This window comes from Ammospiza caudacuta, chromosome 9, assembly GCF_027887145.1.
Source record: "Ammospiza caudacuta isolate bAmmCau1 chromosome 9, bAmmCau1.pri, whole genome shotgun sequence".
NCBI lineage: Eukaryota > Metazoa > Chordata > Aves > Passeriformes > Passerellidae > Ammospiza > Ammospiza caudacuta.
The window spans coordinates 21,050,408-21,067,151 of NC_080601.1; the positions used below are offsets into that span (position 1 = coordinate 21,050,408).

The following is a 16,744-nucleotide window of genomic DNA, read 5'->3' on the forward strand; positions in this document are numbered from 1 at the left end:
GATTACTTCTAGGTAGAACAGGAATCCTGTGGGGCATAACATCATCTTCATTGCTCCAGCTGCCTGATTCAGACTGTTGATTTTCTCTTCTGCAACTTTCACATTCTGCACATTTCTGTGACCTGCAAAACAATGTCAGTTGAAGTGGCAGAAACTTTGATAATCTGAACCATACAAAGATTTTGTGTTTAATCTACTTGTGCTTATTTTTAACTTTATTAAGCAGCTCTTTACAAGAATTAGTCAGAACTCTGAAGATCATAAGTTCAAGGGGCTGTAGTAGCATTTTGTCTGGTGTATTGTTTGCAAATATAGCTACTAAAAATACTATTTTCAGTATGCAATTGTTGTTGGTTTTTTCAGAGGTAAGAACATACTCTGAATAAAAAGCTGCTCAAAAATGACTGGAAGTAAGGTTTCTCACAGCTAGTGAGTATTTTCATGTAGGATATTTTTCCATTGTTAGGCCTTACACCTGTAAGCTTCAATTCTCTTGTCTTAGTAGTTGTTTGGAAGCTGTTTAGCAGCTCTTCCTCAAGGTGGAGCTGCATTCCAATAGACCCGTGTTCTGTCGTTTTCATACCACACTAGGACAGAGCTGGAAATATACAAATAATTTATCCATACTATTTATTTTAATAGTTTTACTTCATTTGAAAGACTTACCTGTCTGAAACGTTACTGATGAGGTCCTTATAGTCTTGTCCAGCCAGCTGACCTTGCAGAGGAGATTTGTCTGTTCTTTCTGCATCCTGCATATTTCAAATAAGAAAAAAGCTGTGAAAAATCAGTACACAGAAACATCAGGAATGTAGTTACTTTCATCAACATTCTTATTTCTGTCAGAAACATGTCCTTTGCTTAAGAAGGAAAGGGAAAATAAAATAGTTTCTGCTTTCAGACAAAAGTGTGTATTGCAGTAACTACTCAGAGTAAAAAGCCTTATCAGATGCATTTCTAAGTTTCTGAGCCATAGCACAGTCCAGAGACACCTCTACATCTCAGCATGCATGACTGACTTTGAAAGGTTGGTTATATCCTCTCTGATCTGAGAAAGAAAATGCTATCATAGGAATCATGAGTCACATTCTTCTTCTCCCAATTCTTGGCAGCAGGAAGCACCAGCATCTGAGATGGAGCTGTTGGTAATAATTTCCTTTTTTATCTTAGACACAACAATGCTAATGGTAGGAGCAGGGTGCAGCTGCTCTGCTGAAGAAGCACTCAGCTAACAGGGAAGGCAGATGATAATCCTCCATATGCAATAGAAGCAATAGTACTGGTGGCTGTTTATCAATCCTAAAGAGTAATAACTAGGTGCTGCATTGAAATAATAATGCAGGATATCTGCTATTAGTATATGAAAGCAGCTTCTTCTCAGCTCTAACACTTGATAAATAATTATTTAAATTTTAGTTCAAATTACCATTTTTCTTTTTCTGGTTCAATTACATTACTTGAATCAGGGTTTGGGTTTTTCATTTGTTTTCTGGAGGATAAGAAGACCTAATTTTCTCACATTTACTGAGGAGTTTTACAGTTTTAAATTTATAAATAATAGATGCTCTGAAATTTAATGTGGAATGTCTTGCAGGATTTACTAAGATTCAAAATCATAGCCATGTTTGAAGAAATTTAGATGCATTTGAATTTTGAATCGTAGTGGATAGAAATCTTTTAATGTACATGGTTTAGAAGTACTGAAAGGATGATAAAATTAATAAATTATTCATTTCAGTATTATAAAGAATCAGAACAAGACTTGCATATGCAGCCTTTCTTCCCTCCACCCTTTTAGCATATGTATTCTACTTATCATATGCTCTTGTCTCAGTGGAATCCTGACTCACTCAAATGTCAGCAGCTCCAGTCATGGCAGCTCACTTCCCTCAGATTAAATATTTTTTTCATCAAGAAGGTGTGGTTCTTGCCCACATTGCAGCAAACTCATGTTGTAAACAAACATGAGTACATTGCCTGATAACTTCTGAAAACTTCTCTGATTTTACCTTGTTGCACATTTGGTTGGAGCCTTCTTGCTTGAAACTGAAAACAGGCTGAGCTTGCAGGCTTTCCCCACCACTTGCTGAATACCAGAAAACAAACAAAAAAAATCAAATGCATGAAAATATAGGTCCATTTCTTCTCTGCTGCTTAGACCAAAGGACTTTGACCTCAGATGGGGCACTGAGAAACAGTGTCTTAAACTGGCATGGAATATCCCTCTTGTGTATCCCTGGGAGGGTTAATAGAGCACAAATGCCATATGTCACCACCAAAGAAGCCAGCATAATTCAGACTGCCAGAAGATACACTGAAGTAAAGCCCTGTATCAACAGCAGCTATAAAAAACCATGAAACGATTTAAATCTGCTCACCCTAACCCAGCTCATCCTTCACAGTGCAAAGGGAAAAATACCATGGATTAACTTTGCTGCCATTACTTCTATAATACCATTGTGTTTCTCAGGAAAACAATTTAAACTTCTGAGAAACTATGTCATTCACTGATATCATGTAAGAAGAGAATGGCAATGGCAGTGTCATGACTATGAATACTTGAAACAAAGCCTTCAATAACCAGCAGGCCAGAAGGAGGAATTCTATATCCTTCCCACTTAGGTTTCTCCACATTATAGGGAATGTTTCAGTATTTAAAGAAATGGAAATTTGAGGACTATAACTATGTAATCTATTGGCAGTTTTATATCCTTGCTTCCATTCCCAGCTTTAATTAGTAATTAATTTTTGAGTATTCAATAGAGCAGAGCATAGAGCACAAAGTTCTTCCATAGAGTTAGTCATGCTTGTAAGTACTGGCCTTTGCAAGATGGGTTTGCTCTCAAATGAATAACAATAGGCCTGGGAGCAGAGGCTTCTGGGTTTGAGCATGAACACCACAGAAGAGAGAGGATCTGTCTGCCAGACAGAGCAGGAGGTGTGGTGCATCCAGGAGATAAGTAGGAGTGATGGGATGTGAAGTTTGTGGGAGAAGTATTTTAGCAACTGAGCCAAAACCAGGCTGTGATTTCATCAATGAGTTGCATAAAATGGGGTAAAATCAGACCAACATTCACGACTAAAAAACTTAAACTGAGTTAAAGCATCTTTGAGGGTCTTACAGCTTTGTTCCTAGATTTAAAAATCACACTTGGGCATTTCTTCCCTGTGGTCCTATGTCTTGAGCAGTTTAGCCAGAGCTGCAAATCAGGGTGAAGAATGTGTTTGTACCTACAGTTATGAGACAGACTGACTGTAAAATTGACTTGTTTCGCTAAGACAAAAGTTGAATTCAGGCAACACATATTCCCACTTCTGTCATATGATGAGTGGATGTGGGTGCTTACCAGGCTCTGCCTTTGTGTTTGGAGTGGGAGCTCTGTTGCTCTGGTTGCCTGAATAGGCCCAGTGCAAAGCCAGGCTTCGGCAGACAGTGAGTTGAACGGTGCCTTGCGCCTTGCGCAGCAGATCTGTGACTGTTTGGCGTGGCAGACCAGACACAAAGGTCTCATTCACCTGAAAAATACATTGATGTGTATTTCCACATTCCTGTAACACAAAGCCCTAGCACTGGGAAATCTTCATTTAACTTCTTTGAAAGAACTTCATGTGTCATCATCTTCTCCCATTTGTGGGAGAGAATTCTCATTCTCTCCTGACTCACTTGATCCTTCACCTGTTTATCTTTATGCCATGATTGCCAGCAGGACACCAGAGAATTATAGTCTGAGATAGTAAGTGGGCTTTCCCCCATTCTTCATTGAGAAGATGAAAGAGAGATGGAAGTAAATGAAAGCCAGAAAATCAAACAATTTTGAAACTCATGGAGGGAGAAGAAAAAATAATTTGGTGTAACAAAAAGGATTACTTATATTAAAAGGTGACAGAGTGGCTAGGATAGTAAGATTTTAAATAAAGACTGAAAAACCCTAATTCCAGTGCTTTTTGTTTGTCTTGATAATACCTAACATGACAGGTTCTTCCCTGTAGTCTCCTGGTTAGCTGTGACCTGCATGCCTGGCCAGTTACCTCTGGTTTCCCTAAGTTTCTCTGGAATCCTCACTAGGCACAGTGAGGAGGTCCCCTCCAGCTCTGGGGAGGCCCAGTCCCACAGGAGGCTGAACTCCAGGGAAGACACAGGGGCCCCAGGACAGCCCTCTGACCACCAGGAGCCAAGGGACAGCACCTCCTACATGTTACTGTGCAAAGCAGCATCAGATTTCCAGCCTGCTCCACTTTGTATTGGACAGATGCTCATTATAAAGTAGAGAAAATGTGAGCCAAAGCAATGGAGAGCAAACATTACCTTCAGTAAGATGTCACCAACTTGAAGTCTCCCATCCAGGTCTGCACTGCTGTCCGGGCTGATGGCTTTTATTAGGATAGCCCTGCCATTTTTTCCACCTACCAGTGCAAATCCCAGGCTTCCATTTTCTGCCTTTTCCAGCTCAATCTTAATAATGAAGTCCTACAATAGACAAGGATGCAGTCTGAAGTGGAATTTATTCAGGGCTGTATTTTGTTTGCATTTTTATTACTCAAGATTCCCATTATTCCCACAGTCCTCACTGTCTGATGTGGATTATGGGATATATCCTGCTGTACTCTTGAATAGATCTACAGAGGTTCCAGGAATCAAGATAAGAGCTGCATGTATGTATCAGAATAAAAATAGTACATACTTATTTTCATACTCTGTTTGCTGCTGGGGAAAATAACCCCTTAAGAGCAAAGAAATGTGTACTTCTGTAATCCGTTTATAATATATCAAATAAATCACCTTAATTGACAAATAAGGCATTCTTACCTCCAGCATGACAGTAATGCAGTACATAGTTTATTCTTTTATTTTTCTCTAATTTAGATCTTAATCTTGTAATCCCAACATTTCCATCTCTTTTACTTTAGCACTTCATTTGCTTTTAAAATCAGCTGTTTTTTTAGGGTCAAGTACTATGTCAGAAATAGCAGCAAGCTAGAAATGTTTATGACTTGCAGCATGACTAGTTCCAATGCCACAAGTATCAGCCTTGTGAATTATTTTTGCAGGTTGAACAGATAAACCATCATGGATTAAATCATGCAGAAGAAGCAGTAATAGTGAAATAGTGATGACATAATAAAAAATTAGGAAATTGTTCGAAATTTTTTGCCAGGTTGGAGGTCTAATTTTAACAAGAAACAGCTTTTTTACACAATAAAGAGAAAAATGCTTAATCTATATCTATTCACATGAAATACCACTCCCAATTTGGAACATTTAAATTAAAGTTACTTTCCATGTCTTTGCGCAACAGAAGTGATGTTTGCGCTTGTAAGAATTTTCAAGCATTGTATGCTGAGCATGGAAATAACTTTTCTTCCCCAAACAACAACATTCCTGTGTATTCAGGAATTGATAATAAATAATAAATAACTTGAAAAATGCGTTACTCCTGCCAAATTCAAACCATATTGGTCTATATCAGTGCTGCATAGTACTGCAAAGATTGGGCTAATTTTACTCTATTTTCAAATGTCTATCTGAAAATTGCAGAATGAAACATATTAATCTCAGTTTTCAAAGATTGTTGTGGAAAATGTTTAACAATTGCACATATTTTCCCCAGAATCCCATGCTGTGACATTCTGTGTCTTTTTCCTTTGCTGCCTTCTTTCTGAGCATTGAAAGACAGCAACAGAAGAGTCTGTCCCCAGGAAGTGCCCAGTGCATTCTACTGTGTGAATGCTGAATACAATTCTACACTTACAGGACACTCTCCAAGTGGATTATATTCACATTTTCAAAGAGAGGAAGAAAATGCATTCAATACCACTATTGAAAAAAACCTCTCTCCATATAGCTCACTTCACTTGATGAACCACCTCACACCTCAGAGTGTCACTTACTTTACATTCTGGAGAATCAGCAGTGTTCTGCTGATCATCACAGTTTGTTTCCTCCAAATGTTTCTCTGTGAAAAACCAACAACAGTTTTTAGATAGTTGTCCTGGTAAAATACTCTACAGTATAACACTCAAAATCTCATTTGGAGACATAATAAAACATTTTATATTTTATATGTGAAATACAAAATAAATCCCTCAGATTTATGTGGCCTAAAACTCCTGAAATGTGAATCACTGTGACCTTTTTACCTCCCCGTGAGCAGGTTCCAAAACAAGCTTTAAGAACTGCATCCTACAGAGACACCAGATGGAGAGCAGTAATGTATAAATGTTCTCTGAAACTCTGAGGGAGGCAGGATTTTTTATGAAGAGTAATCTTTCCCAGGTGATGCTATTATCACCTATAAACTTACTTTTCTTTCAAAGAACACAATTTTACTAATCCTAATTGAAAAATGCAAAGTTCCTTACCATGTTGATGCAGCAGATGCTGTTCCTGGGAGTTCAGGTTTTCCTTTGACAAAGAAATATTGTCTTTCTCTGTTTCAGCTGGTGGCCCTAAAAACAAACACGTATGTTTGCTCTGACAGGCCTCCTGCTAAACTTCATGTACCCATGGAATGCAAACTCTGTGCTTAGGTTATTAAACAAAGCATCAATATCCAATATTTATGCTATACGAAGCAGTGTGAGACCACTGCATTATGAAGTTTGCCGATTTGCACAGATATATAAACATTTCAGTCATGAATTGCAGAGCTACTGCATATTAGCCATTGTTATTTTAAAAATTGTAACAACAATCAGGGACCAGACTGAGTCACACATGTGGCAATGATCAGGCAGATGAAGGAACACTCCCACCTCTATCGGCCCCCCCAGTTTTGTGGTTTTGCTTTATCATATTCTGATCTTAGCTGTCTTCCACAAAGTACTCTTAATGTGTGAATTATTGAAAATAATTAATGTCCTGTAGTTTAAAAAAGCTACCTTTTGCAATTGCAATTTTAGTATGTGTTCTTGTAACTAAACCTATAAAAATGAAGGCTCGCTTTCTTAATAACAAATTATTACGGATTTATCAATAAATCTATGAGTGATGATAGCAAATGGAACACCAAATGCAAAATTAGTATAGGTTTTTTAATGCGCCTATAAAATGGAAGAATCATAGAGCAGTTTGGGTTTAAAAGGACCTTAAAAATCATCTAGTTTCCACCCTCTCCCATGAGCAGGGACACCTTTCACTAGACCAGGTTACTGAAAGCCCCATCCAGCCTGGACCTGAAGATTTTCAAGGATGAGGTGTCCACAACTTCTCTGGACAACCTGATCCAGTGTCACACCAGCATCACAGTAAAGAATTTCTCTCTACTATCTAATCTAAACCTGCCCTCTTTCAGTTTGATGCCATTCCCCCTTGTCTTATCACTACATGCCTTTGTCAGAAGTCCCTCTGCAGTACCCTTTAGGAACTGGAAGGAGCTGTAAGGTCTCCCCAGAATCATCTCTTGTCCAGGCTGAACAACTCCAACTCTCCCAGCCTGTCTTCACAGGAGAGGTGCTCCAGCCCTCTGACCATCTTTATGGCCTCCCCTTTAAATTGCTCCAAGAGGTCCATGTGCATCCTATGCTGGGGACTGCAGAGCTGCATGCAGCACTCCAGGTGGGGTCTCACAGAGCAGTGGGACAGAATCCTCTCCCTCAACCTGATGGCCACACTGCCTTTGGTACAGCCCAGGACAGGCCTTCTGGGCTGTGATTGCACATTTCTCAGTCATGTTTAGCTTTTCATCAACCAACACCCTCAAGTCCTTCTCAGGGCTGCTCTCAGTCTGTTCTCTGCCCAAGTGTTTATGTTTGGGATTGCTCTGACCCATGTGCAGGACCTGACACATCTTGTTTTATAGGAGAGGCAGGTAACTGTGCCAGTACACCATTCATAATGCTGTCAGAGGTGGAGCAGGTCTCATTACCTATTTGAAGGTGTCTTGAGAAATCTTGGAATCTGCAAAGCTCACACAAGGCTGTGTAAGCAAAGTCCTACCAGGCCACACATTTGCTGTGCTTGAGTTCTACGTGTTAACTGAGGGTACACATAACTTTATCCATATCTTGTAGAAAATTGCTTCAGTTTATAGAAACAGACACATGGCTACATGTCTAAGGAAATCTGTCACTAACTTGACTTGGAATAAGTTCTTCAGGTAACCGTATGGCAGTATTCAGATCAGTGTAGGCATGTGAATAATTGTGGTCCAGAGTTACTTTTTGAAGTCATGTTTGCATGGTTTTAAAAAAACTCAAAAACCACTGAGATATCCAGTCAGGTAAATGAAACTGGGGTTAGGTCTGACTTAATGCTGCAGCCAAAAGTGCATTTGAAAGTATTACTTGCATAACTAACACCCTTTGTATGTGCCGACCTAGATGTGATTCCTTCCCTTCCACCTGGGGGTGCAGGTGCAGCCTGTGCTTGCTCAGACTCCTTAGGCTGCTGGAGCAATTCTGGTCAAATCTTTGTGGCTCAGATGATGGCTGAAGTTTTTTTATCAGTTAGAGAATTAAATATCTCCCCTTATAGGAATGCTTTTATTTTAACTAACAGATATTAGTGCTGCCTGCTGATTTTATATACTTCATTAATAACAGTTTAAAAAGGTGGTCTAGATGATGAAGTAGTGGCTCATATTAAATAGTGGCTCAAGAAGTGCTGGAAAACTTCTTATAGAATAGTTTCAGTCAAAACAGATCTTGAAATGACCACATAAAATTCCTATTTAATAACAAATTTAAAAAAAAAGAAACTGAAGATGTAATAAATTACTTTTTTTACAGAAAACTATACATTTTATTTCTATCTTTAAATAGCTACCAAATTTTCTTCAGACTCTTAAAATGGCCATAACAGAAATACTGAATGGCAAATTACAAATTGTTAATAAGTTTTAAATGCAATTAATCAATACCTTATGCTTTTTTTCAAAATCAGCAAGTTTTGAACTAAAACCCAAAAACGTTAGCCTTACTTACTATTTTCCTGCTCTATAGGAACCACTGGATTGCCATTTCTGGGGGCAGAAAAAGTGAAATATATGAGCCATTAAGCGCTGCATGCTTTGTAAAGCACATATGAAAATTATTTTTAGAAATGCAATTGTCTAAACTGTAGTTGTCCTTCTACAATTTTGTTAGTGGCACTGTTCTAAAGAGAATTTATGTCAGTATATGAAAATATTTGACTGTAGTGAAACATTTTATTGAAATGTGTTGGGAAAAAAATAAGCATGTTAAATCACCTGGCTCAATACAGAGCTGCTTTTTGGTCCATTTTGAATTCAGCTTTCGTTACCCCCTGTATAAAGTGGGGATGTTCTTTTGTAAGTTCTTTTACCCTATTTCTGTTTAGCTCCTGAGTTTGTAAATTCTGACAATCAGGAGGTGCTGCTACTAACTTGTTGTACAGAAAGATGTATAAGGAGGCAGCAGTTTCTTCTTCTGTTAGATAAGCACAAGTTAATAAAACAGTAATAGAAGTTTGAACTATGTTAAGGCAGCTGTGATAGCCATTCTGTCACAGGCTCTGGTTACATAACTCAGTTACTCACATGCTTTGAGTTAATATTTTACTGTTCCTCTGGGATCTTTGGAAGCTATTTCTGCATCAGTCCAGGACCTGAGCTGGTGTGATATCAAACTGTGGAACACAATGAATCAAAATGCAGCCATGAACTGATGAGAAAAATCCTTTACAGCCAATTATTGTTCAGGTCTGGAAAGACTTTCTGGTCATGCTGCAGGTTAAATGCTGAATTTTTAGTACCTTTCTAAAATGTTTTATCTGTTGGAATTATCTCAGAATTTCTGATCAGAAATAGTTTCTTCCTTGTAGTTGTGAATCTGAAACTATAAAGGGAAAGTTCACACTAGTGATGGAAATACAACAATTTTCCCTAGAGAACAAGACATATGAAAATGATGCTCAGCCTCAGTTAAAGGCTTCACATTTGGTTTTGGATGATGAAATTTGAAGAGTTCTCATTTGTCTTGTGTGAGTCTACTTGTACTTGCAGTGTCAGTTTTAATTACAAGGAGTTAAGATGTCTTATGAATGTTATTTATCAGGTTGCAACATTCAGACCTTTGAGATAAAGCATTTTTTAGTTTTGTGTGGTTTGACTTGTTGATGTAAAATTTAGAAAGCTGCTTCAGCATGAGGATGAGGTATGCTCAGATTTACCTTGTGGCTTTGATTTGAACATTCTGGGTGGCAGCTTCACACACTCTCACTGCATCATCCAGGCTAATGCCCTCAGTGCACAGTCCACAGATGTAAACAATCTGATCTCGTGGCTGCAAACTGCCTTCCACACTGGCAGGAGAGCCAGGCACTATGTCTAGCACATAAATACCTTGTAACGTGCTTCCAGCTCCTCCTGTCAGCTTCAAGCCTAGAATAATGCAGAGAAAGCATCTTTTGTGGCAGAATGTTTAGAATTTCACTGTCAGTGACTGAAAGTGGAACAAATGTGAGTCACTGAAAGATAGGCTGAAGAAATCACTGACATTATAAATAACAGTCTTGCCCCAGTAAAATGGGATTTATAAGCTTGACTGAAAGAGTGAAATGCCATTAGATGTTAAAAAAGTATGATGTAAAAAGTAGATGTTAAAAAAACTTAAATGGTGGTGTCCATCTCTGTGTTTCAGTGCTGTCCTAGTGCTTTATTTCCCCTGATGTTCAATAGTCATTGCAATAGGACACTGAGCTGCATAGCAGCAGCTCCCTCATTACCTGCACATTTACATACCTTGCAGTCTTGAGAGTGCCATGGGAAAGGAGGCCTACAACAGCTGAGAGGGACCTACACAGTGCAAACTACACTCAAAGAATCTCTGAAATAACTAGTTCCTACCTGGAAACAGGATGCTGTACATGAGCACATATAGCCATACTGCTTCCTGAGGCTACCGTTTTATCTGTGTGCAGTACTCATAACATGCTACAGAAATATCAAGGTACTCACATTGTGGGGATTTCTTTTATCATTTGTATTGTTTGTAGATAAAGCCTTGTGTCTGTGGTGAATCAAGGATTCAAGTGGAGATTTTTTGAATAGCAAAGTGTAGTCTCAACCTATGGCTCATCCTTCTTAAACTTTACCTTTTCTTCAATTTTTTTCTTTCCCTCCAAATAGATCTTTATGTGTCTCTGCAGGTAGTAGACATTATTATCCAACCATCCAAAACTTATGTGTATAAGTAACAAAAAATATGGTACTGGAAATCTGCCAGAAACTTCAGTTAATGGGGTGATAATGCAAAGATCATTTTTCCAGATACCTTCATTAGTCTAACAAGAGATATTAGTCTTCCCTCTTAGATGTTGCCCACAAAAAGCTCTCATTCCTTGGTCATGGGTGATGATGAAGAGCATCAAGGTGTCAAGGTCAGTTTGGATCGTACTGATCCAAGAGCACGTTTGGTTATGATTATCTTGTCATTCCTGTGATTATCTCATGCTGTCATTCCTGTCCAAAATATCAAATACAACATTTAGTACACACCTAGCTGTCCATCAGCACCCTTTGTGAGAGTAATTTCAGGAATGTCCTCTGGCCTAACTGAGGGGCGTGGGTCACTGTCGGCACGGCCAACCACAAGGTGCAGATCTGGAGGAGAGCTTTGCAGTAAAGTCAGGACTTCATTGCATGGCAAAGATGTGACATCAATTCCATTCACCTAAATGACAAACCAGTAAAATCATGTCATACATCTCATTGATCATCGTTTACTTCTTCCTCTACTCTGAATTTTGCATATGAACTTAAATTAGTTTTCAGTTCATTTTTATTGCTTTGCTGTGATATTTAATGTCAATACATTTAACAATTAAGATTGCAATAATATTTCTTTTTTAAACTTTTATTTTTCTGAATGCAGAGCTTTAATAAAAATAGCTTTTTTTTCCCATTGAAACTCAAGATCTTGTTGCAAAAAACAAGGGAGAAGGTCTTATGCAAAAAATTGAACATGAACCGGGCTGAAAAAAGGTTTTGTTATTACATTACAAAGGACACAATCCCTGCATCCTTTGTGTGTCACGTATCACCTTATTACATTAATTCAGTTTATATAATTTCATTGGGAAGGCATTTAATGTCTCACTTGTCTTGAATGCTCCTAGATTCATTTTATTTGCCTCATCGTACAATCTATTCAGCCTGAGATTTATCCAACTGAGGTCAGCAGAATTAGATTTATTATATTATTTATTTACATACCTAAATATGTGATAAATGGGTGATACTAAACAAAGAATGCCAATGATGAAATTGATCTGTAAATATTTTCTCCTCTGCATAAACTCAAAAAATTACTGTACCATAATGATTCTGTCTCCCCTTCTCAATCTTCCATCAGAAAGGGCAGGATCATTCAAGATTTCATCAACATACAGGCAGGTGTCGATTTTGTTAAGAACTACAGAGAATCCATAACCATTGTTCTCTGATTTTGTCAAAGTCACAAAGATCTCCATTTCCTGTTAAAACAAGCACAGTTTTTTTTGATCTAGGCTTTTCTGTTGCTTCAGTAACATATTCCATAATTTTTATATGCAGGTAGGAATCAGATCCTCAGATGGTAGAAGAGTATGTAAAAGGTGTTCTGCCATATCCCAGAATTGTGGAGGTTCATGTTGATTGACTTATAGGGCCTAGTAAAGCAGAGAATGCCACCAAGATCTGGAATTAGGCATTTGGAATGTGTAAAGAAAGGCTTGGAGGCCTCTGAGCTGACAAGCATTGTGATAGCAGGGTGCAAGATCACTGTTGTTACTGCTATTGCTGTCCCACTGAAGGAAATGCCTGGAGCTAAATTTTGTCCACAGTTCTCTCAAATTAGTAGGAATTCAGAGCTCATTAGTGTCATAGGAATGCAAGATGTTCAGCATTTGGCAGCACTGAGCCTTATATTTTGAATAGCAATTAGCACAAGAATCATGCTTTCTTATCAGGACATTACAGCAATATCACTGTAACAAAGTGGTTTTCTGCATGGCCTTGAAACATGGCAGAAAAAATCCAAGTAGCTGACTCCAATTAATTTTAGAAGCTACTAGACAGCTTTTAGGTCTTTGTACACTGAGAATAATAATGCAGAATTTTGGAAAGTTGGAGAAATAGTAAGATGTCAAGAAAAAAGAAATAGCCTTAAGGCAAATGGTTAAGAATTCTGGAGAGCTGGGCATAGTGAGAGGTCTGCTTTATTTGAAGATTGCGAATATTCAGGAAAGTAAAAAAAGAAAAAAAAAGTCATGTGAAAATAGCATAGAAAATGGGTTAAAATTATTGTTTAAGACTGAAACATTCTTAAAATTGTTTCTTTCCCTTGTATTCTACCAGTCAGTCATTTGGTGCCCATCACATACCTGAATGCACTCTTCATTTTCTTCCTTCTCTTCCTCGGGTTCCTCCAAGTCTTCCCATTCATTGTCACTGTCATGTGTCTCTCTGGCAGGCAGGGATGGTGATGAGGGACCACAGACACGTGGCTGTGGGGTTGCAGAGACTGTCTTGGAGCTTCCTCCTCGTGGAAGGGAGGTCACAGACATTGAGCTGACAGTGAGATACTCTTCATCAATAGGGGTTAGAGAGAGAGTTTCAGGCATACATTTTGTGTTCAATAGGTCATCATGACTCTTATTAAATACGTGGCTGGAAAATAAAAAGATTGCAGTGCTGGGGTTTTCCTCCATATGCTTTATTAGATGGCCACTGAAAAGTCTACTGTTTATGCATTACCTTATTTTCATTTTAACTGAATTACTAGTTTTGGTGTTGAATTGCTCTCTGAATCCTCCAATGGTAGTACAAAAGCAAATAAGTAATCAATATTTTGCAAAGCTGCTTGAAAGATTAAAAAGCTTCCATTATTTACCTTTGCAAAATCTTGCGCTCCTAATTTTTTAAGGCATTAATTAGTACTTTGGTTGCTTCTCAAAAAGAATAATTGGACAAAGCCCAGACCATTAATTATTTAATCTTCCATAAACAAATTAATTAACTTTTCTGGTAAGCAGTATGGACATTAAAATACCCCTACAATTTTTATGTTTCCTTTCTGGGAAAAGGAATGCCCACCACATTTCTGGCTTCTACAGGTCTTTCCTGGGTAACTGGGCACAGACCAGAAACATGAAATATGAAGTGGTTCCTGTTTCTTCTTAAAAAGAAGTCCATACTCCTCTTTATAAGCTTGCCTTTATTCTTATGCTTAACTTGAAGCATATGAGTTGTCTGAAAACCACCAATGGACTTATTAAATTAATTGAATTAAAATTATTATTGATTCTGTTCCACTATATTGCAGACAAAGTATTCAGCACTTCTGATGTTCAAGCCCAAACTGTAATCACAAATGCTGTGTTTAATAGTTTTGACTGTTCTCCTTCATGAGCCTGAGTAGACATCTCTGGCATTGTCTCCCAAAAATTTACCATTAAAGCTCATAAAAATGCTAGAAACACGTTTTGTTTTTTTTTATAATATGTTTTCTTCATATCAATCCTTATTGAAATATTGCTAAACATTCATTCATTTTAAAAACACCTAAAATGGCATATTCACATCTATGTCAGCCAGGATGTTTGCTCTTTGATAGAAGTGAACTGTCCATCGTCTCCTAATCAAACATAGACAACTAAAATTAAAATAAATTCCATGTCCTGTATGAAATCACAGAAGATCTCTGTAAAACTCTTATCAGAAAATTTATACATTTGCATGAAATATTTTGAGTAATCTGGAGAAATTTCTTCATTAATCAAAAGGAAGTCCTTTATTAATGCCTATTTCCTTCTGGGGATTTTGTGTGGTTTTAGCTGGAAGGATTTAAATTGAGATTGTATTTAAAATATTCTTTAAAATGCATGGCATCCTAAACTTCTCTGGCTTCCTTTTAAAAATGCAAAAGCTGATACTAGATGATACTGAAAATGTATCAAACAAAAACATTTATTTCAGAACTTCCTTTTTGGAAAGAATCCAAAATTTTTCTTGGAATTGGTATTTTCCCACAATAAACTTAGTTTCATTGAATCTGTATTATCTCTTGGCAAATATGTTTGCTGCAGACATATTTCTGCTGATTTTACTCTCAGAAGTACAGAAGCAGAAAATTTAGCAGGAGCTTCATTCATGAATTGAGTGAAGCTTCTGCACTTGACAAAGAGAAGCTAAAATTATGAGCTGCCACTCTGATCCCACTTGGCTTGCAGTGCCAGGTAGTGCTGTCATTTCCCAGAGACAACTGTCTGGGGCTGTGCTTGATGAGAGTCAAAAGTAACAAAATCATTTCAAGTGACTGTATGGGGAAATAAAAATTAGATTCTCAATAAAATTACTAAAGCTGTAAGTTAAAGGCCTCTAGAAGACATTCAATTTGTCTTTGTATCAATCCTTTGTGTTCTGATAATTTCTACTTTTTTGCACTGGCAAAGATGATGAAAATGGAATGGATTGTCTCCTGTGTGACAGGGTCTGATATACCCAAAGGAGTGTAAAAGGAGACTGAGTCCATTTGCACTATATTATATTGTATAACTCCTCTGGCTCGGGTTCTATTGGCTTCTGAAGGCCAGAAAACATAAAATAACCCTTTTTTTTCCCTCCTTCATCACAGTTTCTCTTCTGAGGTGTTTTTATTTCCTATGAAAAAATTTGAAATTAAGAGCTCGCAGGATAAGAAAAAAATTTGATGCCTATTTAAGTCAACTCTGAAAAAAAATGAAAGAAAAAGATCATATAATCAATAAAAGTATTTGTTTCCTGTTGAGGTGAACAGGTATCTTTCCACTGATTTCAAATGGCAACCACCTTCAGCTGAGCAGCATAAATGATTACAATGGTGCAGAACTCTCAATGCAGACTTATGCAAAATTCTAATAAGATGACAGTAAATAGGGAAAGCAGATTAGGTGAGTCAGAATCAGATAATAAAACAAAATCTTTAGTAATCAGGAGTGATTAGAAGCAGAGAGCCCTGTACTTAAACCTAAGCAATTACCTTTCAAAGTCCTAAGAGTCAAAGGAAAGGCTGGAGAACAGGTTTTGGTATTCCCTACCTTTTGGCCTGCCCAAACTCACATGGTGAGTAGCAGTTCTGCTTCACTTCCTCCTCTAGAGAGTGGAAGACTTCAGAACTGGAAGCTTCTTGATGAATCTTCCAAAGATGCTTATAGAAACTTTCTCTGGAAGTTGGGAGTTTCTGTATGGGTTTCTCTTGAAACTCAGCTTCCTGCTCTTCGTAAGCTGAGCTGTCATCCTCAGGAGGCTCACTGAAATCTTCTCCCACTGGAGAATCAAGGCAGTCTTCGAGGTCTGGAGAGGTGCTACTTCCATCACTGGTAGATTGATCCATGCTGTTTCCTGCCCCTGTGCTGCCTGGCATTTCTGCCACAAAGTCCTTAATTGGAGATGGTGCTGGAGTCTATTAAAAAACCAGAAAAGTTAGTGTAACTCCTTTATAATCTCCCATCATTTTCCTTCAAGAGCAAAATATTTTGAAAAGGCAATATTAACGAGCTTCTGAATGGGAAAATATCAAATGGTAGCTGGGAGGAAGGAGAACAAAAAGAAGGTACTCTCTAGCCAAATAATTATTTTGTCTTAATGCTTACTTTTCCCATTCTACAAGAATTCCAATCAAAACGACTCCACCAGGTCACTTTTCCTAATGAATTATTTGCTAGAGGTTATTTTTTAATGTGTCTGTTCATATCATGCCTCAATGTTGTGTCTGTATTCTCTTCATTCCATGGAAGGAGTTTCCAGACTTGACTCCCATGCGACTG

At 37.8% G+C, this 16,744-nt stretch overlaps 1 protein-coding gene across 1 annotated transcript in view; it reads right to left on the reverse strand.

Annotated features, from left to right (window-relative positions):
* Positions 1–16,744, reverse strand: part of FRMPD2 (FERM and PDZ domain containing 2) — a 62,092-nt gene that overhangs the window by 10,691 nt on the left and 34,657 nt on the right. The window contains exons 28-39 of the mRNA XM_058810973.1: positions 16,016–16,380; positions 13,322–13,607; positions 12,275–12,433; positions 11,457–11,631; positions 10,130–10,340; positions 8,923–8,960; positions 5,890–5,954; positions 4,307–4,468; positions 3,348–3,516; positions 2,010–2,086; positions 667–752; positions 7–122 (exon numbers count right to left, since the gene is read on the reverse strand). Coding sequence (XP_058666956.1) covers positions 7–122; positions 667–752; positions 2,010–2,086; positions 3,348–3,516; positions 4,307–4,468; positions 5,890–5,954; positions 8,923–8,960; positions 10,130–10,340; positions 11,457–11,631; positions 12,275–12,433; positions 13,322–13,607; positions 16,016–16,380 — 1,909 coding nt within the window. The remainder of the gene's footprint in view (positions 1–6; positions 123–666; positions 753–2,009; positions 2,087–3,347; positions 3,517–4,306; positions 4,469–5,889; positions 5,955–8,922; positions 8,961–10,129; positions 10,341–11,456; positions 11,632–12,274; positions 12,434–13,321; positions 13,608–16,015; positions 16,381–16,744) is intronic.